Consider the following 26,496-nt stretch of genomic DNA (forward strand, 5'->3'; position numbering starts at 1 on the left):
TTTAAGAGAAGGGAAAATGAAAAAGTGAATTGGGGATGGTTGCTTTTGGCATAGCACCGGACATCAAGTGTTTAGCTTTGGGTTTGAGGATGAGTCCACTAAAATGGTCACCTTACCCTTCTCCCTTCCCCCAATGGTCATTGTATGAGCATTTCCGATGAAAGACTAGGTTTACTTTGAGCATTGTTTCGGAGATTTCTAAGAACACATCTGAATGAGACTGTACACAAGCCGAATTTTTGTCTTCCGCGGAACTTTTGCTCCAAGCAACTGTGTCAGAAGCTTCCACTTATAAAGAGGTAGCATTCAATATAATTTCTAATTGCGCTCTGCTTACATGGATTCATAGGTCAGTGCCGAAGAAGTTAATTTCTGAGCGCTGCAGTGAAGACTTGTAAGAAGCCAAATGTAGAGAAATATTTAAACTGGTCTTCAATTGAAAAGAAACTAACAAAAAAAGATACTTATTATTAAATATTTGTTAAGGGATTACATACTTAAATCATTATGAAAGGACTCGTGCTAGCATTGGCGATTTTATGCAGCCTTGGATATGTTGCTGTGGGTATGTCATGAGTAGACTTAGAACTAAAATAATAAAAATTCATAACTTTTCAAAGTAAAGTCTGTAAGTATTTAATTAATTTGAAAACGAGTAAATTATTTTTAAAATTTAATATATTTAATGTAATCTGTCAATTAGGCCTATTTTAGCTCAATCGTGCAATTAATTTGTAACAGATCTAGACTAGCAATTATGAATCTGAATGCGGTATGGTCCAACCTCGTGTGGACTAGTTGGCGTTAGGAGGGGGTGGGGATGAGGGGCTATCAGTGCTGGCTTTTAAAAAGCTCGATTTGAAGGGTTCAAGCCTCCTTGATGGAAGAATAACAAGTTAAAAACGCTATCAGCCAGAAAAACAAATTGCATGGCAGAATTAAAGTCATTGATTAACATGCATGACTAGATTGACATATAGGAACACGCGTAGTTGGGCCTACGTAACCAACTTTTGAAGTAAGGTCTGTATTTTATAAGATAAGATAAGCTTTGTAAAAAAACACTAGACTTACAATTTATTTGATGAGCTATGTCAATAATTTAAAGGCTGTAAAACTACTAGACAATTATGATGATCTTGTTGGTCAGACGAAGCGACTATTCGCACTATTTAATTATTTGTGCTGCTCAAACCTAATAGTTCTATGTAAGAGACATTCATTCAGATTGTTCTATGTAAGAGACATTCATTCAGATTGTTCTATGTAAGAGACATTCATTCAGATTGTTCTATGTAATAGACATTCATTCAGATTGTTCTTTGTAAGAAAAATTTAATCAGATAATTCTATGTAGAAACACTCATACATTCATTCAGATTGTTCTATGTAAGAGACATTCATTCAAATTTTTCTATTTAAGAAACATTCATTCAGATTATTTGTTGTAAGAAACATTCATTCAGATTGTTCTATGTAAGAGACATCCATACAGATAGTTCTATGTAAGAGACATTCATACAGATAGTTCTATGTAAGAGACATTCATTCAGATTGTTCTATGTAAGAGACATTCATTCAGATTGTTCTATGTAAGAGACATTCATTCAGATTGTTCTATGTAATAGACATTCATTCAGATTGTTCTGTATAAGAAAAATTTAATCAGATAATTCTATGTAGAAACACTCATACATTCATTCAGATTGTTCTATGTAAGAGACATTCATTCAGATTTTTCTATTTAAGAAACATTCATTCAGATTATTTGTTGTAAGAAACATTCATTCAGATTATTCGCTGTAAGAAACATTCATTCAGATTGTTCTGTGAAAGAAAAAATCATTCAGATTATTCTGTGTAAGAAACATTCATTCAGATTATTTGCTGTAAGAAACATTCATTCAGATTGTTCTGTGTAAGAAAAAAATCATTCAGATTGTTCTATGTAAGAAACATTCATTCAGATTATTCGCTGTAAGAAACATTCATTCAGATTGTTCTATGTAAGAAACATTCATTCAGATTATTCGCTGTAAGAAACATTCATTCAGATTGTTCTATGTAAGAAATATTCATTCAGATTGTTCTGTGAAAGAAAAAATCATTCAGATTGTTCTATGTAAGAAACATTCCCCTCACTCAGTCAATGGAAGGATTGTTTCTCTCCCCTTGTCTACTGTTGATAAATCAAGACGTTCTTTAAACAAAAACATTTGGCCCTGGAATGCAAGAGAAAAAATTATAGATTTTAGTGAAACGTTTCTTTAGAACAGCTTTAAATATACGCTACGAAATATTGGGATTCATTATAAAACGTGTCATCTTTCTACTGTATACATTTGAGTTTATGTGGATTGAATTCGGGGATACTGTGCACTTGAAGTAAACAGCATAGAGGGCCTATATGCCAGACATTTTTGCACTCAATGAATGCGCTACGAAGTATACGACTCCCAAAAGGAGGACATGACCCCAAAAAAGGACGTCCTTTTTAAACCGAATGTCTGGTAACCCTAATTTAGTAAGAAAATATATAGGTGTATAAAAATATTTTTAAAGACTCGTTTATATGAAATTGCATCATTTTTTTAAATCGTGTAATTAATGTGTCATTGATCTAGACTCAGTAGCGGCCTTAGGGGCTGGCAAGTGGGGCAACCGCCCCAGGTCCCTTGTCACCATCAGGTTCGAAAACCAGACCAGTTCTCATAAACTAGGACTTGTTGTTCAATATTTTATATTTTGGAAGCCTTTTCCTGCATCTATGTGATACCACTTACCGTGTAAGCTCTCGGTTTCGAAATACCGTTCAGTTTCGGTAAGGACAGCTTCTTATGAGCTGTACATTCTAAGCGGCTATCACTATTTAACAGTTCACCTTGGTCTAAAATAAAACACGTCACCGAAAGCAACCAATCAAAATAGTTTGTTTCGTAAATAAAGAGTCATTATTTAGTTCTGTTATGTCGCATTGCAGTATAAAAAGAATTGGTACGTATACAGTAAATATACTGTTACTTTTGTCCGCCATAGACAAAAAGTTTGACGATGACGTATTCATTTTTGCCCCCGTAGGCTACTGTGCATTTACATCGAGTTTACATCGAATATATTTTTTTGTTCATTGGAAAGTGGGATGTGCGAAAGTCAATGGACCATAGTAGCTCTTGTTGTACACTTTATTCTAATACCAAAGACTAAAGACAGTATTTTCTTTTCCTATTAATTTGTTCGACATGATAGCTACTGGAGGTCAATTAGCAAACGAAAGCTGCTGCGACTGGAAACAACTTGATAAACATTCAGCAGCACGAGGTTTCTGTCAATCACGTTAAAATGTTTGTAAAATGTTTTACATGTTTCGGATGTTCCTTCAGAGTTGAAGATAATCTACTTCCTAGTCCAAACCTCTTACAGGACGACGGGGATAGCATCGGGCAGGATATGAACCCCAGACCATTGAGATGATTGAACTGCATACCGCTCGGCCAGGCAGTCATCCATAGTTATAATTATGAGTCAGTGCGATTGGATTAAACTCTAATGCCAAAGGTAAAATTCCAATTTCAGACCTTACCATCTAAACGACAGATTTGGCCCACGGTTAAGCAAAGTCAGGTAGGCCTACCCCTTTAGAGCTGGGTTGACTCAGGGGCGCCCTAAAAATATCGAAATTCAAAATCCCAGTCTTCACCGAGATTCGAACCCAGGACTCCAGGTTCGGAAGACAAGTGTTGAACCACTCAGCCACAGCGCCAAATGATATTGCAACGAATAACTTGATGCTAGAACAAATTACAAAAGAAAAACTGCATTCGCACGCAGTCTTAGCAAGAATTCTAGCGATTGTTCAGTACCAAAAAAAAAAAACAACAACAAAAAAACAGCGCATTTCGTGGGAGAACAGAGAAAGCTTTTGCACCGAACAACGTTCAGTTTTTAGACTTGGTTGAGATGCTTGACGAATTCGACCCAACCATTCAAGAATGTCTTCGACGAATTAAGTACGCAGAGGCTCACGACCATTATCTCGGATATAGGATTCAAAATTAGCTCACGGACCCATATGCATTATTTTTCTCGTTATCCTTGACTACACGCTTGATGTTTGCCACAAAGAGCAGATGTCTTTTACGTAGTGTTTCAGGGACGTATCAGATACAGAAGATGAGGCGGAGAGCTTGTGTAGTTAAAAGACCAGTGCTTAAAGTACGGTAGTATGTTTTCTAACAAAAATAAGTCCTACAGCGTTAGAGGCGGACGATCCCGTTAGCGTGACGTGGTACGAAATATATATTGTCTACCCTTAGGGTTCAGAGGGCCCCGCATATGACATTCGCCGAGGGCCCCACGCACCGCTAGGGCCGCCTCTGTCTAGACTAACAATAATAAGTTTGTGCGATTTGAAATATTCATTGTTTTTGTTTCCTGATTCTAGCATGCTGAGTATGCTATGGTCCAATCACTTTAGTGTATCCGTTGGGGGGAGGGGGAAATCTGCGAGAAGGTTTCCGTGCTGCCTATCAACTTGAAATGAGAGTGGGAATTGTGGGAAATAACTATTTTGACCAAACAGACAGACGGAGTGAGTCGCTAGAAGCTCGATAATAAAATACAGTAAGACAAAAGCGAGGAGAAAGTTAAATGTGGGAGGTGAAGGCTATGAAACAAATGAAACAAAAGTGGAACATAGGCAGAGATTTTTAAATAAATAGATAAAATAAACAATGTCTGGGATCCTATTTGGAATATTACGTCAACTAAATGATACTTTTTTGTAGTGCTATAAACAAGGTTAGACATTTTGGATTTTGTAATGCTAAAAAAGTGTACACAAATTACTAAACGCTTTTTTTAATCAAAAAGTCCTACATAGCTTATCTGTAGTCTGTACATTGGATAGCGGAGACTTCATTTTATTTTTTTAGTAGAACTAAACAAGAAACAATATTTGTACTTGTGTGACAATGTATGTTAATGAAATATATATATATATATGTAAATTTTAAAAAAGGTTTTCTTTCAGTGCACTATGGTCCCATTCCCTTTCGTGAACCTGGGGAAGGTGGGGAGGGGGCATCAGGGAGCAAGTTTCCGTTCTGCTTTTTAAAAAAGAATTGTTTGTTTACGTTTCTCGAGTCTGAATTGAACTTGAGCCTCCATGATGAAAATTATGACGTGTTTAGATACTGTGCCAATCAAGTACTGATAAAAATAGAAGGTTTTATTAGTCTATTATTCGTTTAAAAGTTTTGGTGAACGACCTAATTTTCTACATTTGTTTACATTATTGTGATTATTGACATGGGTTGCCCTTCGCCAATTTAGTATACCTACATTTTATATATAATTCAAAATGAATTAATTAGGATTAATTAATAAACTAATTGGATAATTTTTCGATTGATTCATTTGTTGTCATCGACAATGAATAATTGTGCAAAGTTTCAACTTGTTTTTGAGAAGGGGGAAAGAGGAAACTAACGTGTAAAAGATTTTAACCTGACTGACAGAGTAAGTTGATCTAAACAACAAAAACAAAAACATTAATGTAAACAACTTTAGTATATTATTTTTTATTCGTTTATAAATACAGCCAGCATCTCTTGGTGAGTTAGAGCTTTTGGTTAATGACACATTTTATAGTCAACTTGTTCCCCAGGGATGACTGACATATTGACCAGGTTTCACTTGAGGGGGGGGGACACCTTTGGAGTGAGTGTGTTACTGTGTTACTGTTCTAAGGCACATCGTTGACAGCATGCTTGCACACAATTAGAACAAAGAAAGAAGACGGAAGGCCTAGTTCAACCGAAAACGTCTTTGTAGCCTGTTTGTCGGTGTTTGAGCCCAAACGCTTGCGGAGTAATCCATGTCACAAAGTACCTGGCACGTGCAATAGTCAAACACACACACACACACAATTTGAAGAGGTGACGACAATAAAGCCGTCATGCATCTAGTCATGCAAGAAAGAAACACGCACGTCTGAAAATAATAGTAGACGTTACTTCAAAAAAAGATGATGACGTCTTAAGTGTGTCCCTGTGTTAATCTTGTCATGCATGTTAATCAGTGGCTTAAAACGTTGCTTGAACTTGAAACTATATAGATCTCTTCGTGTTCTCGTTATTCATATCAACACAGAATGTACCTGTTACAATGGAATTTGTTACATACGATGGAATTATAGTATTAGACGGTGACCCAAATTTCAAAGCACGCAGGAGAATCTGTGTACAGGTGAATAAAGGACAGAATTCTTCTTTACGAAATAAAAAAGTTTAAGTCTTAAAGTAAAAATTCCTAAAAAAACAACAACATTAAAACACACACAATTAACACACATTATAACTTAATTTAAAATCATAGATTCACAAAAGTAAACTTAACATGAAGCTTGACACTTATTGACTGATACAGCTTATTGTCTTCCCTAAAATTAACTCCGCCAACAAACTAGAAAGAACTAGCGTTTCTATTGGAAACATCTCTGCTTACTTTTAGCTTTGCTATTTTTAGTTCAATTAGAAAATTACTGTTGTTTCTTAACATTAAGGATATTGGTTTATATAATTAAAAGAACAATGTCCCTCATAAGTATTGATGCGGGACAGTCTCTGTTACATAAACAAACTTAACTTTACTTATACATACTTTGATGTGTCATGCATACACAGAGTTTTGTACATTACAAATTTAGTTCGAACCGAGTGTCCCGGGTTCGAATCCTGGTGAAGACTGGGATTTTCAACTTCTGAGTCTACCCAGCTCTAATGGGTACCTGACATTAGTTGGGGAAAAGCAAAGGCGGTTGGTCGTTGTGCTGGCTACATGACACCCTCGTTAACCGTAGGCCACAAAAACAGATGAACTTTACATCATCTGCCCTATAGACCACAAACTAGTTAGGCCAGGTTCACATCTAACTTTACATTCACTTTCACGTATCTTTTGATCTGCGGGACGGTTGGGGCACTACACAAGATCTGTTAACCTTCTTTCTCCATTCTTATCTCTCATTTGTCTTTGATATAATTTCATTCGGATTTTCTTTCGGAAAATATTAAAGCCTACCTGGGTGGACCACTGGTCGTGCGGTTTGCGCGCTGGACTGTCATTTGGATTTATCGACGATCGAAGGTTCAAACCCTGCCTGCTCCCATCCCCCGTCGTCCTGCGGGAGGTTTGGACTAGGAAGTAAACTATCTTCAACTCTGAAGGATTATCCGAATTATGTAAAACATTTTACTTCGGGGGCCGATTTTGAGTTTGTGTTTCCACACAAACTGTCTTTTGTAACCTTGTTTTATTTTTTTTTTACTTATACACACTTTGATATACACACATAGTTACACCGTATACAAACCTTGTTGTTATTTGTTTCACTTATTGAGACCTTGTTTAAACTTTGCGTTTCCTCTACAGGGAAACATGTGTTTTGTTACTACAGCAGTTTTGCTTACAAAAGACACAGCATTGGCAACTTTTTACCGGAAGACATCAACCCCTATCTCTGTTCACACATCATATACGCTTTTGTGGACATCTCAAAAGACGGCACTGACCTGAAGCCTGGCAATAAGAACGACCATGGTCCAAACGGTCAGTTCAGGGAGATAACGATGGATGGTCTAAATATTTTGTTACATCTGTTTTAAAGAGCATTGAGATTTAAATAAATATATTGATATGTGCTGATAAAAAAAATCAATATTGATAAATACTTGAAAACATAGAGCAATATCCCTGATAGCAAAGATTTTGGGCCTCGGTTAGGGCCCCAACTGGGCCAGCCCATACTAACCACATGGGCCCCGTTTCGGGAATGAACAAGGGATTGGGCTCAGTCAGGGGACCCAGAAAATCTCCTTGTGAAACCCGTGTGGGGCCAATAATGGGAAGGACTTGTGGATCCCAACAGGGCCAAATGAAATCCCAAAATAGGGACCTTTTTAGGGGCGAGTCAGAGCGCAATCAGGGGGCCCAGATGAAGGAAGACCTGATGGAACCCTAATGGGGCCAGTAAGGGGCAAAATTTGTAGCCCGAAAGGGATAAACACATGGGCCCATTTGGGGGACCTCATTCACCAACCGTAAACAAACAACATTTAGACACGTGGTGCTCTATCTCTTCTATATAATTTACGATCTCATGTTTAATTCATGATGTCTGTCACGTGACAATTTTTTTCGTTGTTTCATCAATAAGATCACGTGACTAAATGTTGTTTGTATACCATTGGCGAATGAGGTCCATTATGGTAACCTTTAGTTACTATATGGTGAACTCGCCATATGATTTGTTATTTTCTTGATCTAACCATGCTGTTTCACTTTCAACAGGACTATATGCAAGAACTCTGGCACTGAAAGAGAAAAACCCTTCCCTGAAGGTGCTTTTGGCCGTTGGAGGGTGGAACATAGGCTCGGAGCCTTTCGTTCCAATGATTCGAGACGAACACACACGAAACACGTGGATACAAAACGTAGTCAAATATGTTCGCAAGTAGGTCAAGGGTCAAGAAATGCTCTTCGGTGGTTAGATAAATATATTTTAAACCACAATATTCAGGAATTTTTTAAAGACGTCCCATGTGAGATATGGGACGTGTGTAGGCGCATTGTGGCTAAACTTTGCAATACCATTAGCGATTTGCTGATAACTAGTAATCTATCTATCTATCTATCTATCCATCCATCCATCCATTTGTTTGTCTGTCTATCTATCTGTCTTGCTTTCTATCTATGGATTGATGGATGAGCAGTCAGGCTATCAGGCAGGCAGACAGATGCATTATATCGAAAGATTTTTTTGTTCAGTTAACAAGTGTTCTCGCTTTGAACTATTCGAAGCCTTTCGAACACACGAGTTACAAGCTCTGACAATTTCTTTGTTTTGTTTTCTTTGTTTGTTTTGCTATTTTAAGCAAGCATTCACCGCGCTAGGCGGCCGTCATGGGGGACTAGTTAACAATGGAAGGATTGCTTAGGCCCCTATTGGGAATTTTTACCGTTAGGGCAATCTGTCGGTCATGAGAAGTGCCCTATCGTGTTTGAAGCACTAAGATCACGATGATTTGGAATAAAAAATATTGTGTTTATAGCCCTTAAGACCCCATCACGCCAAATCAGGGGAAATACTCTTTAATTAAACACCAAAGCCACCTTCTTACAACCTTATGAGTCTTTGTCTCACCAATGAATTACGTACCTTACTTAGGTCTTCTATCTCTAAAAAAATCAGTTTATGGACACTGTTGTGTCTTATATTATCTTATAAATTACAGAAACCTTTGCTTAGGGGGCAGTGAGACTTATTACAATCAGCTGGAACATTGTCATGTGACTTGGTCCAAATATTGAACGTGTCTCGTTTAGGGGAAAGGCGAATAATATTGACAGAAAACCTTGATAGATGTTTCCTATTCATTTGAGTTTGATTGCCTAAAACTATAACTATTTGATGTCATTAACAACTTTTGTTAACTTTTTCAAATGTCTATTTTTGTTATTAAAGTTGCAATAAACTTTAAAAAGTATCAGAGGCTTTTTTTAAATAAAGATTATAAAGTGCTTGACAAGGCCTCCTTCTGGACGAGAAGTGATGAGCAGGACTCTATCTGGAAACATCTTAGCGTCATAGTGATGCACAGATTGCACAGGAAGTCTTCCAGTTATTCTTCATCTCTTAGAGTCTGTTTCTTGATAGTGTCAAGCTCATAGACATAAATAAATATAGACTGGAAAAAGGAAGTAACTTCATGTAACTTGAAAACATGTATAGGCCTATCTATTGTTGTCGGATTTCCGAATTCTGAAAAGTTGCATGATCTTCAGTCTTAGAGATTAAACAAAACTACACTGCTGTATAATAAAGTACACAATATTGCAAGTCACAAATTTTCTTTTATCGGCCAAACTATAGAGCTATTTATTTATGTCTATGGTCAAGCTATATTTTGAATAGCGAGTGTAGTTTAGGGTCGGTGAGGATAACAGCGCTGAGGAGATATTATGACATGATGACCTTTGAATAAGGAACTCAATATGTCTGAACGGAGAATTCACATCTGTTCTGTAGACATTTTCACATGCTAATTAGAGTTGTGACAAGTCCAAAACTCGCTGTCAGAGTCACTCAAATTTATCACAGCATTAATTATTATTTTTCATTATTTATTTATTTTATTTTAATTATTTCCCCATCCTACCCCTAAATCATTCACCCGAGACACCTTTTCCGCTCCAGGCTAGACTTAGTTGACCACATTGGAGATAGCTAGGTCACGTCTTTTGAGTTATCTTCCCTTGACCGGGGCAAAGATACGCACAGACTTTGATCTTATCGACAGGATGTCTGACAGCCGCAGTGGACACCACCTTGTGTGGAATGCAAGTCACCCCTCCCCCCCCCCCTTTTTCCTATGTCTCTCTTTGATCTAGGAGACCACGAGGACAAACACGCCCATTGGCCTCCCAATGTGCGAATCCCATCTCTTGTCAGACTTCACCCACGTGTAAGATAATTCTTAGCCTAGGACATTTCCTGTTCCCGCCCACATTTTCCAGGCATATATAAAGTAGATCCAAATCAAATCAGACCCTCTTATTTCTCATTGTCGTTGAGCTATTGAGTCTGGACTACTTCATACATTCTTTCTCCTAGAGGAATACCTGGTGCCTCCCTCAGGTGTCTGCCTTTTATCTATTGGATTAATCACCTATTTGCTATCAAGAGTTACCTGCCTATTTATTTGCTGTCGAGAATCACCTACTATTTATGTGCTTTGTGCTATTCAGCACTGCACTTGCCTACTGAGATCTACTCAACTATACTACTCGGCGCTATCGGCATTGCCCGCCTATTCGACTGCCCACCTGTCAAGCTATTAGGTGCGACGTGCCGATAGATTCAGATCTGTGTGAGACGTCATAGCTACGCCAACCCTCTGCAACTCACTGGGCATATCCTGTCAACTACGCTGCCCACGGCAGATCAGCTCTGCCCGCAGTAACCTTGTGCCCACGGTAGCCGGCCACCCGCCCTACTGTGCCCACTACAGATATTATTGAGACTCCACAAGAACTATATCACCGGCGTCCCTCTATCCCAGTGTTTCTCAAACTGTGTGCCGCGGCACACTAATGTGCCGGCGAAGATTTGCAGGTGTGCCGCGGGAGTTTTGAGAACGCTACACGTGCAGCGTTACACAGGTCTACCAACTATTAAATGTTTATTTTACGTTGCGATGACATCCCCACTTACAACGACCAGTAATAGTAGTGGATTGCTCCATAGTGACGTAAAAGGGTGTTAGCTATTCAGGTTATGGAATTGTTCACTATATATATTGTTACGTATTTCTGAATTTTCTGGCTAGATGTATTAGTTGGCACACAAATAAAAACACAGCAAAGAACTTGACGACTAAACTTTCAGTTTCATATAACTTTAATGACTATTAACTCTAACAATTCGTTACTGTAACATGTAGCGTAGAAGACTGTACAATATCTGTCAGTTTACAGTTAGCTATACTTCGTTGCAATTCATCTCTTCACTTCGTTGCAATTCATCTCTTCTCAACTTTCCTCGAGCCGTATTCCACAGAACAGACCAACGACACACTTCCCAGTGTCGCTCCAGGTCTCCCAAAGCTGAACCAAGTCGTACTCAAGTCTACCGAATCAGAGCCGCACACGTCTTACATCGACTGTAGCGACTGTAACGGCTCAAGTCCACTGTAGTTCGCTGTATAGACTTTAACGACAGTAGTCCACTCCAGTTAACTCTACCCTAGTTAACTTGCATCGAGTCGTACACATTTCTCTTCCACAGAGCCGCACACGTCTTACATAGTCTGTATCGACTGTAACGGCTCACTCACGACTCCATACGACTGACTTTCACATTAACTCTCTGGCTTATATAGAGTCCCTAATCGCTTCTCCAAAGTTGCACAAACACTCCTAGTATCCTCTGGAATAACATGTCAGGAAACGTCACATCCTGTCTTTATTTATACACGTAGACTCCAGAAAACACTCGCTGCAGTGTCATCAAGTCGGGGTCACACGTAGTGACCTTTATCTGTCACTGTTCATTAGTAACTGTCCCCCTACTTAGATCTGTTCGTCCCCTGGAACAACACGTGTGGACACGTCACATCCTGTCTTTGTTTGTACATGTCGATTCCAGGGAACACTAGCTGCTGTGTCATCTCGCCGGGGTCATACGTTGACCTCTACCTATCACTGTTCATTTGTAACAATATATTATTATAATGACTAAAAGTTAGCCGCCTTAGCAGACGTACAGCAGTTCTTGAATTGGTAACGATAATAATAAGCGATGTGTTTCATGTAAATTTGTTAGGTGTATGCTAATAATAACAAATTATCAATAATCATTATTCATTTTTATCCATGGAGAAATACGTTAGTAAAAATGAAACCGCGAAAGCGTTAAATGAAAAGCAAGGAACCAAACGAAGGTACAAAGAAGCTCAAGGTTAAGCTGATTTCATTTTGGAGACTGAAAAAAAGACTGGATTTTCTATTCATGACGAGATCTGGTGGGTTAAGGTGACATTTCTCTCTGATTTATTTGACAAATTAAATTAATTGAATTTAAGTCTTCAGAAACCATTATCACTGCATCCTCAAAACTGAAGTCATGTGGTGAAAAATTGTCTTTGTGGCAAAGTAAGATCTCGAAAGGAGTCCTGCTTTCCTACTTACTATGAATGTGCTTCAAATAAAGAAATCACCCCCGAAATTCTGGACACTTTGAAACACCTGCAGTCAGCATTGCAGCATTACTTTGCAACAGTTGGAAGTAATGTGTATGGATGGGCTAGCTATCCATTTGGAAACAATGAAGCTACAAATCTGACAACTGAAGAAGCAGAGCAGCTCATTGATTTAAAAAACGATGCAGTTCTTAAGTCAAGTTTTGCCGAGAAAAGCCTGGATGTGTTTTGGATTTCAATCAACAAGTTATATCCTGCAATCAGTTTAAAAGCAATCAAAATAATTCTTCCATTTGCATCTTCATGGTTTTGTGAGTTTGGATTTTCAGCACTGGCTGAAATCAAATCTAAGAAAAGAGAGAGACTTCTTGCAATAGACGATGAAATGCGAGTTTGTTTGTCGACTTTGGAGCCTCGATTAGATCGCATTTGCTGTCAAAAACAGGCACACCCCTCACATTAAATGTAATACTTAAAAACAGGTAAAATATTTTTTTCTTTTTATTTTAAAACAACTGTTGCTCTTCGTGGTGTGCCGCGAAATTTTTGTAGTTTTTTCACTGTGCCGCCAGACAAAAAAGTTTGAGAAACACTGCTCTATCCGCTAGAGCGCCACCTCCAGCTGCAGAACCTCAAGCCAGGACACAGCCAGCTGCGACATCAACAGGAAAACCAGCTAAGTCAGAGGACAAAGTGACATACTCTCTTATTAGGTGCAAGAATGATGATTAAACATAGAATTTATCAGAGATAGATGCAAACCCTCCCCCTTTTTATTATTATCTGTAAATATTTAGGTAAATAAATATTCTTCTTTTTAACTTTTGTATCTATCTTTCATTGCTTGTCTCGTTGCGTGTCTGCTCCCGATTCATATGCTGATAGGTTGGTGTGTGATAGCTTTAAAAATAATCATCCCCTAGACATTAAACGCGCCAAACACACATCACATTTCCCCACCTGTCACAAGAGTAATTAATTATATTCATTTTTATACGAAATTGTTCTTGACAAAGCTTTATTGATTTTGAAAAGTTTTTATGTAATGTCATTATTTTGATATTTTTTTTAGATTAATATTATTAATATTAATATTCTTATTTAGTTATAGTTGTGTAACAAGCTTTTTTTTTTTACTTCAGTAAATGAAATTTTCAAAACATTTACTGATGTCCGTAATTTTCATTCTAGGCACGGCTTCGATGGATTTGATATGGATTGGGAGTTCCCGGCCACTCGTGGCAGTCCCCCTGAAGATAAATACCGATTCACTTTGTTAATGAAGGTCTGTGAAACATTACATGATATAGCCTGGTCTTAGTAGTTTCAATAGTTTGTCTTGTTTTATAATAAGTTTTTTTTTTTTTTAGTAAACCCATTCATTACTTGGAAAATATGTTAGAGCACAGTATCTCTATGAGATCAGTAATTACGCAAGTTAAGACAGTAGGCCTACTATTGCAGGTGTTCATTAGAAACTTAGAAATGTCAAGGGCGCTAAACTGAACAACTTATAAACTGAAGAGCTTTAAAAATGTCATTGCGCAGTGCTAAAAAGTAGATTCATGCCACAGACCTATATATGTTATACCTAGACTGGAAATTGTGATCTATTAACACTACACAAAAATATTGTGAAAAACTTCCAAAAGCTGAACCAAGGTGTTGTTTTGTTGTTGTTTTGTAAAGTAGTTATAAGATGTAATTTTTTTTCAAACCTAGCCTATGTAGCATATAATATACAGTTATACACGATATAGATATAGATCTAAATTATAATGCCGTTCAGTTTTGTGGTTGGGAAGGCAATAATTTAGTAGGCCTATTATTTAAATATAATATTTAAAAAATGATTAAAAAAAAAAAACAACGGGTTTGAAATATTTATAATTTAGATCTACATCTAGGATTGTCGGAACGGAGACATATATATTCATCTCCATGGAAACTAAAAGGAAAGGTCACGGTTCCAGTTAGCACCCAAAGAGTAAACTTTCATCAAGATTGGTCAAACGATTTTGATTTCTCTTCGGAACATACATACTCCTAACATTCTACTTTATAGTATAGATATAGGTCTGTGGTACATATATATATATATAATGAACATTTTTACATCAAAGTTTATCAACACTTCAACACTTCAACACTAGTTTGTACACCGGTTACACCAAAAAGCTATTTATAGATTATCCTCCAAGTATGAAAATCTCCAGTAGTAGGTTACTCTAAGAAGAAAACATATTGGAAGTTAATGGAAATAGCTTGCCAATATTTCATTTTAAAATCATTTATCGTTTTTAAAAAGTCTCTAAAAGTATTTTGCGTTTTCTTAAAAATGTAGCCATTGCTTTGTACACACACAGGAATATTGTGTAAGTGGGATATTATTGTTAAAGTACGTTTTTGTTTGTAGACTATTTGTGTTTAACTTTAAGACACATTTTTTTTTTGGCTATGAATTTGACATTCATCATGTCAGGGTCTGTATGAAGCTTTTGAGGAAGAGGCGAAAGAGAGTGGTAAGGAGAAGCTGCTTCTGACCATAGCCGCAGCCTCGGGGACGTATTACATTGACCAGAGCTACGAGCCGAGTAAGATTATACAGTAAGTGATGTCCGAGGGCCATTAAGATTCTCTCTCTCTCTCTCTCTCTCTCCTTATATGGTTGTTAGATATGGGAATGTACCCAGGGTATTGCTAAATCCAGTTACTGGATGTGTCGCAGCATAAACGAGCAGACTCTCAGTTACAAAGTGTATGGCTGTGGACGCCCCCACGAAGTGTGTAAGCTGCAGTCAATGTGTGTCTCTACCTAACAACATTTGGCTTTGCAGAAGTTCTCAAACTTTTTTTAACCTGGGGACCCTTTTATATACCGGTAGTCAAAACTTGCCCAAGCACCCCTAAGTGAAAAAAAGCTTTTAGCGAAAAAGGTATTTTAATTGTATACAATTTTCATCTTTCTGAGGACCCCCTACGGTCGTCTCGTGGACCACTGGGGGTCCGCGGACTACAGTTTGAGAAACACTGCTTTAAGGAATTACATTTGCCTATTTCAATACCGTCAATTATGCTTTATTGTCATAATAAAAATAAATACATCGATATCTATTTATTGTCGATTTTCACGATGAACTAGACAAGACAATGTCAAGGACGCTTCACTGTTTGCCAACCAAATTAAGCAAGAAATGAGATGTAATTGTAACAAAATCTCACTGCGTGAGATCTTCGGATAAAGTCTCCTTTATTACCGTTAGGTAAATGTACCAATAATACGTTTGAAGTCTTTTACTTCTGTATTGAAATGAGTTTGTGATACAAAAAGAGCTTATGTAATTTCATTCTGAAGGGCTTAAAAGTACATCAAATATTATTATTAAAAGTACATCAAATATTATTATTAAAAGTACGTCAAATATTATTATTAAAAGTACATCAAATATTATTATTAAAAGTACATCAAATATTATTATTAAAAGTACATCAAATATTATTATTAAAAGTACATCAAACATTATTATTAAAAGTACATCAAATATTATTATTAAAAGTACGTCAAATATTATTATTAAAAGTACATCAAATATTATTGTTAAAAGTACATCAAATATTATTATTAAAAGTACATCAAACATTATTATTAAAAGTACATCAAAAATTATTATTAAAAGTACATCAAATATTATTATTAAAAGTACGTCAAATATTATTATTAAAAGAACATCAAATATTATTGTTAAAAGTACATCAAATATTAATATAAAAAGTACATCAAACATTATTATTAAAAGTATATCAAATATTATTATTAAAAGTACATCAAATATTATTATTAAAAGTACATCAAATATTATTATTAAAAGTACATCAATTATTATTGTTAATAGTACATCAAACTTTATTATTAAAAGTACATCAAATATTATTATTAAAAGTACATCAAATATTATTATTTAAAGTACATCAAATATTATTGTTAAAAGTACGTCAAATATTATTATTAAAAGTACATCAAATATTATTATTAAAGTACATCAAATATTATTATTAAAAGTACATCAAATATTATTATTAAAAGTACATCAAATATTATTATTAAAAGTACATCAAATATTATTATTAAAAGTACGTCAAATATTATTATTAAAAGTACATCAAATATTATTGTTAAAAGTACATCAAATATTATTATAAAAAGTACATCAAACATTATTATTAAAAGTACATCAAATATTATTATTAAAAGTACATCAAATATTATTATTAAAAGTACGTCAAATATTATTATTAAAAGTACATCAATTATTATTGTTAATAGTACATCAAACTTTATTATTAAAAGTACATCAAATATTATTATTAAAAGTACATCAAATATTATTATTTAAAGTACATCAAATATTATTGTTAAAAGTACGTCAAATATTATTATTAAAAGTACATCAAATATTATTATTAAAGTACATCAAATATTATTATTAAAAGTACATCAAATATTATTATTAAAAGTACATCAAATATTATTATTAAAAGTACATCAATTATTATTGTTAATAGTACTTCAAACATTATTATTAAAAGTACATCAATTATTATTGTTAATAGTACATCAAATATTATTATTAAAAGTACATCAAATATTATTATTAAAAGTACATCAAATATTATTGTTAAAAGTACGTCAAATATTATTATTAAAAGTACATCAAATATTATTATTAAAGTACATCAAATATTATTGTTAAAAGTACATCAAATATTATTGTTAAAAGTACATCAAATATTATTATTAAAAGTACATCAAATATTATTATTAAAGTACATCAAATATTATTGTTAAAAGTACATCAAATATTATTGTTAAAAGTACATCAAATATTATTATTAAAAGTACATCAAATATTATTATTAAAGTACATCAAATATTATTGTTAAAAGTACATCAAATATTATTATTAAAAGTACATCAAATATTATTGTTAAAAGTACATCAAATATTATTGTTAAAAGTACATCAAATATTATTATTAAAAGTACATCAAATATTATTATTAAAGTACATCAAATATTATTATTAAAGTACATCAAATATTATTGTTAAAAGTACATCAAATATTATTGTTAAAAGTACATCAAATATTATTGTTAAAAGTACATCAAATATTAAATGACATTTTTGAAAACCGAGCTTCTCAACGCTTCCTTTAGTTCGTACACCGGATACACCAAAAATCTTGCTATTTATAGATTCTCTGCCATGTATGACAATCTCCGTTTGATTAAAATAGTTTATACGATATTATCTAAGACATCAAGAATATTGCTTACTCTACAGATACATTGACTACATGTTTCTCATGACCTACAACTACCATGGTCAGTGGGAGAAGTGGACTGGACATCATAGTGGACTTTACCCTCACAAAGATGACCCAAAGACTGGCGAAAAATCTCAACTGTATCAGGTAATTTGACCGTTTTGTGAATTAATTTTAATGACACAGTTTCTCTGTTTTTTCTCTTTTTTGTGCGCTACAGTTTCAGATGCTTGGCAGATTACCTTAACTATGATATATCTTGATGATTCTAGGAATGGTCCATAGACTACTGGCTGAATGTTGGTATCTCGAAAGATAAGTTGGTGGTGGGCATCCCCACTTACGGAATGACCTACACTTTGGCGGACCCAGACGACCACGGTGTTAGGGCGCCGGCTGTTGGTGGAGGCCACAAGGGAGAGTACACGCGGGAGACTGGAATTTTGGCCTACTATGAGGTATGCTATATTAACATCGTACCTTATAAAGTTTGTTAGAGAGGGGTAGAGGAGATTGAGCTTGCGTATTGGCTGGAGTAATTCTTTAGGATTAACGGCAGGCGTGGAAAATAAAGAAGGGAGGCAGCTGATGAGAGACAGAAAGAACCGTGTGTGATTGTTGAATGGCAAGTATATTAAAGTTGAAGTGAGTTCAGAGATATGTTGTTCATAAAAAGGCCTCTTTGTACAACCACAATGAGGAACATAAAAAATATGATCGATGCTGATTGCTGTATTGATGTTAATATATGATACTCAAGACGCGAATGTCTTGATATGCACAGTATGAAATTGAATTGATTCAACTATTCGTCATTCCTAAAAGAAAAAAACAAACCAAAAAAAAAATCATCACCCTTTAATATTCTTTCCCCTTCCTCGAACAGTCGATGCTGCTTTTAAAGCAGTCTTGTCTACTATTTCTATTTTTAGAACAAATACTTAGTTAACGTACGCATTAATCCAAAATTATTTAAATTAACATTCAAGAAAATAATAATAATAATAATCTTTATTGTCCGTAAAGAAATTTGTCTTACTATTTGTGCATTACACCAAAACAAAACATTATAACTATAAAAAACAAAATGTACATTCACACCAGACTCACTCATAATTTACATGTGAAAAGTTTATATCAGATTGTTTCTATTTAATGATTTGATTGCCAGGGGAACAAAAGAGTTTTTGTGTCTGTTTGTCTTTGCTATCGGTGTCTTGTATATCTTTTGTGATGGTAAAATCACAAAATCCTGACACAATAGGGGATTTTTTATTTCTAGAATTTTTTCAGCTTTTTTAATGGATGTTTGTCTCAAACAGCTGCCCCAACTGGGTTTTTTTTTTTTTTTGCCAATGACTTTACCAGCGGAATTTAGGATACTATGCAGTTTATTTTTAAATATCAGTTTAACATGCATCAGTTTCTATCCATGTACGTTCACAGATCTGTAAAAATCTCCAAGATGAAGGCTGGAAGTCTGAATGGATTGACGAGCAGTCTGTCCCCTACGCTTACGGAGGTGACCAGTGGGCAGGCTACGAAGACAAGAAAAGTATTTCCATCAAGGTAAATTTTGTTTTTAATGGGATTCATAAAGATAAATTTGTATTTTAAATAAAGAACCTCAGCCTCACATTCTATCAACTTTCCGCTTTTCTTGGGGATGCGAAACTTCTGCTGAATATTTTCATTACGTCGTTAAATGCTCTCTATTAAAAGTAGCGACTATTGAATGCAAATAAATATAAAAAAAATAACTATTCTACATATTATTTTTTATTTTATATATTTATTTTTTTTTTTTAAATAGGCCAGCAACATTCTCAAGCGAGATCTTGCAGGTGCCTTCGTCTGGTCTGTTGAGATGGACGACTTCGGTAATGTTTGTGGCCAGGGAAATTATCCCCTGCTCAGCACGATCACAGAATCAATCGGAGGCTCGTCTGTGGTAAGTACTGACTTCATTGCAACATTTTTTTTATCCCTATTTTGAATATTCTGCCGAATTTATTATTTTTTTTTATAATAAAAGGCTTGCGTTAATTTAACAGAGCAAAGTTTGACGGTTTGTATAAAGTACCCCCAAATATTATTTTAAAGGGAGTTGACGAGACTCAATGACACAGGATAGTAGTATTGTGCTGATGCTGAAGCTGCTTTGTCTGAGATTAAAAAGTAATAATAGAAGAGTATAAAAAATGGAATATCTTTCATCAGATGTCTGATTCAATAAAAATTATTTTCTAATATTTTATAACATAATACAGCATTATATTTTTCATTAAGAAATCTTTAAAAGTGCTGTAGATGTAGTTTACAGTATAGGCAAGTAAGACAAGTATTATGCAGAATTCAGATTAGTTAAGACGTTATTCGCTTTTCTTTTATCGGCTTCAACTTGTATTTTCATAGTCTGTTGGGGCACCACATGAGATCTGTTGACCGTCTTTCTCCATTCCTCTCTGTCTTTTGCCTTGGAAAGAATCTTTCAACGGCAGACCCGTCCATTTTTTTGATGTCTCCCCATCGCTTTCTTTGTCTGCCTCTTCTCTTTTTCCTGGTACTGTTCAAGGAAGGACTTTGCTAGCCCAGAGGACCTTGTGATATGGCCATAGAGTTCTAGTTTGCTATTTGTGACAGTAGTTAGCAGGTCATCGTAAGACACAATCGCTATAGGCCTACTAGTCACCTATTTTAGCTTTTCGTTTCATCAATAGAACAGTTTAATTAAATTATACGTGTAATCCTCATAGTGGTAAACATTTGTGAGTGTCAAACTAATACATTTGTATCTCTTTATATGTGCTGATTAAAGGCTAGACCAGCTGCAGCTCATCCTGAGTTCAAGATAGACACAAGGCCTCGCCCAGACGCTCCTCTCGAAGACTGGGCTGAGCCGAACTCTGTGACTAGTGGTCCCGCAAAAGGAACCTGGAAGAAAGGCAAGAAAATAGCGGCCGCTGCCAGCAATAAGAAGGCAGAGGTAGTGACGACAGCCCCTCCTCCAACATCTGCTGAAAATCAGGAATCCACCTCTGAAAGTCAAGAGAAACTGAAAGTTCGACCGTGGACACAATCCCGCAAAATGTCAAAATGGCGACCACTCTCAGAGAAAAAGGCGCCTACAAGTTTACCACAGACTTCCGGTACCACAGGGTCGCCATCAAAGAGGCTCAGATATTTGTGGAGGAAGAAGTTTGTACGAAACCACAAAGCTGGTATGTAAAGGCTCTTCTCTGATGCTTTTATTACTTAAAAATACAAATATTTAATAAACGGTTTGCTGGTGCCTTAGATATTAAAACAGATTTTTATTCTCTTGATAAATTATGATATTTCGCAGCTCCGCAAAAACAAAAGGAAAGTGACGACACTACTTCCTGGCAGACTACAAAATGGTGGTCGTCGTCCCCACCTGACAAGAAAAGTCCCGACAGCAAAGAGTCTTCGGAGAGTGTCGCATCCTCGCAGGACTCTGCTGAAGATGTCAACCATGTGCAACATCATCCGCAAGAGAAGAATCACGTGGTTCGGACAGCAGCGCATGAACACGCGGAGGAACCCAAGAGCAACTCGCCGGCTGCTAGCAGCCATCATGGCAGTAGCGAAGGAGTAGATGAAGAGATGGATGGTAAATATATTATATTATTTTAAGATTTTATATTATTACGTTTGCAAATATTTATTTCTTGATCATTTGCATTATATTTGAGAAATGAGTGAACTATATGTCATGATTTTACTATTTTCTCTTTTAGAGAGACTAAATATTTGTCGAGAAAAAGGAATGGGGACATATGCTGATCCTTTCTCATGTGACCACTTTATTATCTGCATGGCTGGGAGTTGGTCAGACGTTCCACCTCACGTGATGGCCTGTCCACCGGGGACCAAGTATGACGAACAGCTCAAAATCTGTAACTACGCCTTCAATGTCCACTGTCATCATTAAAGGATACAAGTTTGCATTTTACCCCCCTTGTAACGCTCTCTTCTTTTCAAAGATTATTTAAAAATCTACGTTTCAAATGTATCCGGAATCGAACGAAAGAATTAATCAATTATGTACAAGTAGTCCAGAAGTTCCATGCCAGTGCTGTCTAACTCAAGACCACGAGCTTCATCCTTGCTGGCTCAGAAGCAGTAGTGTAGCAACTGTGGCGCGAAGGGTTCATGAACACTGGGTGCCCTCATGAACACTGGGTGCCCGCTGTGTCCCTTGAAAGAAAAAAAAAAGTTTGACTGTAAGATTGCCAATGCATTGCATTGCGATCATGCATGACTTTTAACAAGTTGTTATTGAATTGAATGTTTTGAAATTTGTCAAAAGTAGTACCTGCATATTCCTACCCTTGAACCCGGAAGGCAAGTAGGCTTACCGCACTACGCTACTGCTCAGAAGTCACCGTATTTTTTATTTAAATCTATATCAATACAATCTTGAAACTTTGGAAAGAAAAAAATTGTAATGATCATTTTTTTAACATCGTAATAAGTGCATCCTTCTCATTTTTTTTTGTCATATTACTTAGAAATATATCAATAAAGCTAACTTTAATTAATAATAGGTCCGATTAGGAAACTTTGATAAAATAAACAATGTCAAGGACGCTAAACTGAACTTTAAAATTGCCAACTAAATAAAAGTTAAAAAACGGGATATCTTTAAAAAAAAAAGGATTCTGCTGTGCTATAAAGTGTATACAATATGCATAGTTAATCAACACTTTATCTTGTACACAGAATACACACAAAAAAAGCTTGCTGCTTTCTGACATGTATGAACATCTCCAATAAAACGCACTGTCTAGCAGCAAGATTTATATAGATACGAGGGATTCAGTAAGTGGCAATACATACGGTCTAGCTGCAAGCTTTATATAGATACGAGGGATTCAGTAAGTGGCAATACATACTTTCTAGCAGCAAGCTTTATATAGATACGAGGGATTCAGTTAGTGGCAATACATACCGTCTAGCAGCAAGCTTTAGATAGATACGAGGATTCAGTAAGTATCAATACATACTGTCGAACAGCAAGCTTTATATAGATACGAAGGATTCAGTAAGTGGCAATACATACTGTCTAGCAGTAAGCTTTATATAGATACGAGGGATTCAGTAAGTAGCAATACATACTGTCTAGCAGCAAGCTTTCTATAGATACGAGGGATTCAGTAAGTGGCAATACTTACTGTCTAGCAGCAAGCTTTATATAGATACGAGGATTCAGTAAGTGGCAATACATACTGTCTAGCAGCAAGCTTTATATAGATACGAGGGGTTCAGTAAGTGGCAATACATACCGTCTAACAGCAAGCTTTATATAGATACGAGGGATTCAGTAAGGGGCAATACATAAGAAAACAAAAAATAAATGTTTACAGGTATTCAAACAAATTTCGACCTACGCGCAGTAGATTAACAGTCTCAGTGATTTAGAAATGAAACTAAATGTTTCAACCGTGTGAGAGCTTCAAAAAACTTGACGCACTCGTAAACACAAAATATTTTCAACAATGAAACAGACTTAGTTTGAATGAAACTGGGATAAAAGATCTGACACAAACAAGAAAAATAGTTTAATTAGGAGAAAAAACTCAAAATCTGAATACTTTTGTTCACTGTAGCGACTCCATGCATCTAGAATTTCTGAATCCCAGACACGATCGGTTTATTCGAAATTGTATTCGTTAAATTACACATTATTAAATTTAAGAAATGAGACTTGGCCCTGTCCTTTTTCTCTAGATTAGACAATAGTATTCCAATATATTAATAACTCTTGAGTTGCTGGGTTTTGTTCTTGTCGAACCAGTCTTTGTTCGGCTTAATGCAATAGCCCACTGAGCTGGCCGTTGCGTCCTGATGAGTCTTTTTCAGCTGGCCTCAAAATGCCTCTGGGTCTTTTTCCTGAGGCTTTCTGAGCTCAGCTTCAAGCATGGCTCTTACTTGGTACTGTGCAATGAAATCACCACACTAAGTGCAGACTGATAAACAGTTTGATTTGCTATTGGTGTTATTAAAGTGTTAAGACACATGTGGGGTTCATTATATTGTTTTAAGTAAGAAAAAAATGGGAAGGGTTCGTGGCAAAATGAACACTATATAGCCTGGGAACAAATCAAAGCCAGTGGGAAAGGATTGCTAGTGAATTATATTCGAATGGACAAAAATCTGTGAAATAGAATCGTTTCATACATTTTTTATTTACCTTCAATGGAGCTGTTTCCTCAAATGTACATCAAAAATTATCTCTTCTTCAAGACTCATTTTTTTAAAGCAACAATAACAAATAGCCATTGGGATGTTAATGCACTAAATGTAGGCCCTACAACCATTGGCATAAATAAAACCAAGAAGTAAAAAGTTTATCGTGTGTTAGACAGCACTGTGTGGAACACCTTGTAATCGTTGAACTTAAGTACCTGCATTATTTGTAGCCTTCATTGTGAAAGAAATTCACTTTCCCGAAGTGCCCAACAATAAATGACAAACCTTGAAAACTAAATACTTTGAAACAACTTGTCTTGTTACTTAATGCTATTGGATACAAGAGTAAGTTTGTACATTCATTGCCTTGTAATAGTCTTAGCCTTTTATTTGTTGCCTATTTGTATTGTGTACATTAAAACAACTATCTTCCTGAAATAAGACTAAACCTTCAAAAATATTAACTCTTACTTCTTAAATAAAAACAGTTATATGAATTAATGTCTTTAACTATAATTGTAGCCTGTTTATTGAATTAAACCCTAATTGCACTATATCTGACATCAAAATCCCAAAGTCTCCCGCAGACAACATAATTTAAAATAATATTCTCTCTCTCTCTCTCTCTCTCTCTGTCTCACTCTCTCTCCTTTTGAAAACAAAATAACCAAAATAAAAAACAACTGTTGAGCTGTCACTAAGTTTGTCAACTAAAAAAAACAATAAATTTCTTTAGAACAGTTGTACCCTTTTGTTCATTAGTTGTTTTTTTATCCTATAGTCGTTTGCTCTCTTTCTATGAAATTGTTAAAGGAACACCAGTGCACTGACCGAGTACAAAATCTTTAACTAATGTCCGTCGTCAGGCCATGTCTAGGGCACTATAGGGCTACCAGACACCTACATGCCCAGAAGAGGATAAAAAGGAGGACAAACCATAAAAAAGGAGGACATAAAATAGGACAAATAAACTTTAAAAAAAAGGCTTGTAATTTATTCGAAGAATCTAGTTAAAAAAATAAAGTCTTTAAAACTGCTACATTTACTTTTTTAAAATAAAGTTGCTTTCCCCAGTAGTTCATCAATTACGAATTACTCGTGGCGGTACTAAATGCATGACGTTTTCTTCGGATTGTAGGTTCCTAACTTCCTACTGTGCATTTCTCAGAGAAATAATACTTTCACAGTTGGAATTCCCTCGACGATGCAAAACTAAACACAACAACAATCACCGATTCTCGTCAGTTTTGAGTATCAGCTTCTTTTTGAAAGCCATTAGGCTAAATAGGCCTACGAACACATGTTCATGGAATGTGATAGAAAAAACATTGAATTTACTTCTTTGTTAGAACGGGGTTTTGTATTTAAACCAAAAAATGTGAATAATTGCTGAATAATATGTCGCTGCACTAAGCAACAGAATAAACGCAGAATTTTTTCAAAATTAGGCGAATACCTGCCGGACGTAGGAAAGGACACCAAAAAAGGAGAAAATCTGGTAATCCTAGCCATGTCTCACCATCTATCCATCCTATGGTCTTCTGTTGCGAAGCGACTATAGATCATAATAGAAATGAAATGAATGCCTGGGCTATTACCTTTGTTCGGAATGATGTCGCCTTCACAGTAGTCTCCCATGGCTAGGGTATTTATAGCCTACTTGTTAGGTGCAAGTCCAGTTACAAATTCTAAATGGAAACAAATTGCAAGCGCAAGCAGGATATCAACAATATATTAGACCCAGATCTACCATTCTGTGAACCATGTGTGGTTCGGGGTTCAGACAACTCCCCGCCACAACCCCCCACCCCGAAATAAAATTGTCCATCCATGAGATGTACATTGAGTTACTGTAACTTTGCTGTATAAGAAAAAATAAAGCAAAACTGCAGACACTTAAAATCATGAGCTCAGAAAAGGGAGCGTTTGGGCGTGGCGAGAGGTTGGTTGGGTATCCCCCCCCCAACAAAAATAGGCATATAATTTAAGCCATATATTGGCCTAGGGTCCATATATTACATACAATGAACGGAAATCAAATCCCATGGGCGTTACAAGGGGGGATCTGAGGTTCAACCTTATCCAAACAGTTCAAGATGGGCTTCTGCGGCCCTTTAAATTGACTTCTTCATGGCCAGTAGGGTGACTAAGAGGTTGGAAAGATCGACCACCATATGTCACTTGACACTGTTTAAAGT

The 26,496-nt window shown here is 35.8% G+C and overlaps 1 protein-coding gene across 1 annotated transcript; it reads left to right on the plus strand.

Annotated features, from left to right (window-relative positions):
* The first annotated feature begins 228 nt into the window (after positions 1–228).
* On the plus strand, positions 229–25,042 carry LOC106055539 (acidic mammalian chitinase-like). Its single transcript, XM_056016287.1, has 12 exons — positions 229–565; positions 7,432–7,608; positions 8,350–8,512; positions 13,950–14,043; positions 15,241–15,365; positions 18,100–18,229; positions 18,355–18,540; positions 19,529–19,651; positions 19,896–20,033; positions 20,901–21,303; positions 21,429–21,716; positions 21,844–25,042. Exons 1-12 carry the CDS (start codon positions 508–510, stop codon positions 22,035–22,037), a joined length of 2,079 nt encoding a protein of 692 aa, XP_055872262.1. The 5' UTR covers positions 229–507; the 3' UTR covers positions 22,038–25,042.
* The last annotated feature ends 1,454 nt before the right edge of the window (positions 25,043–26,496 follow it).

The sequence above is a fragment of the Biomphalaria glabrata genome, chromosome 17 (genome assembly GCF_947242115.1).
Source record: "Biomphalaria glabrata chromosome 17, xgBioGlab47.1, whole genome shotgun sequence".
Classification (NCBI taxonomy): domain Eukaryota; kingdom Metazoa; phylum Mollusca; class Gastropoda; family Planorbidae; genus Biomphalaria; species Biomphalaria glabrata.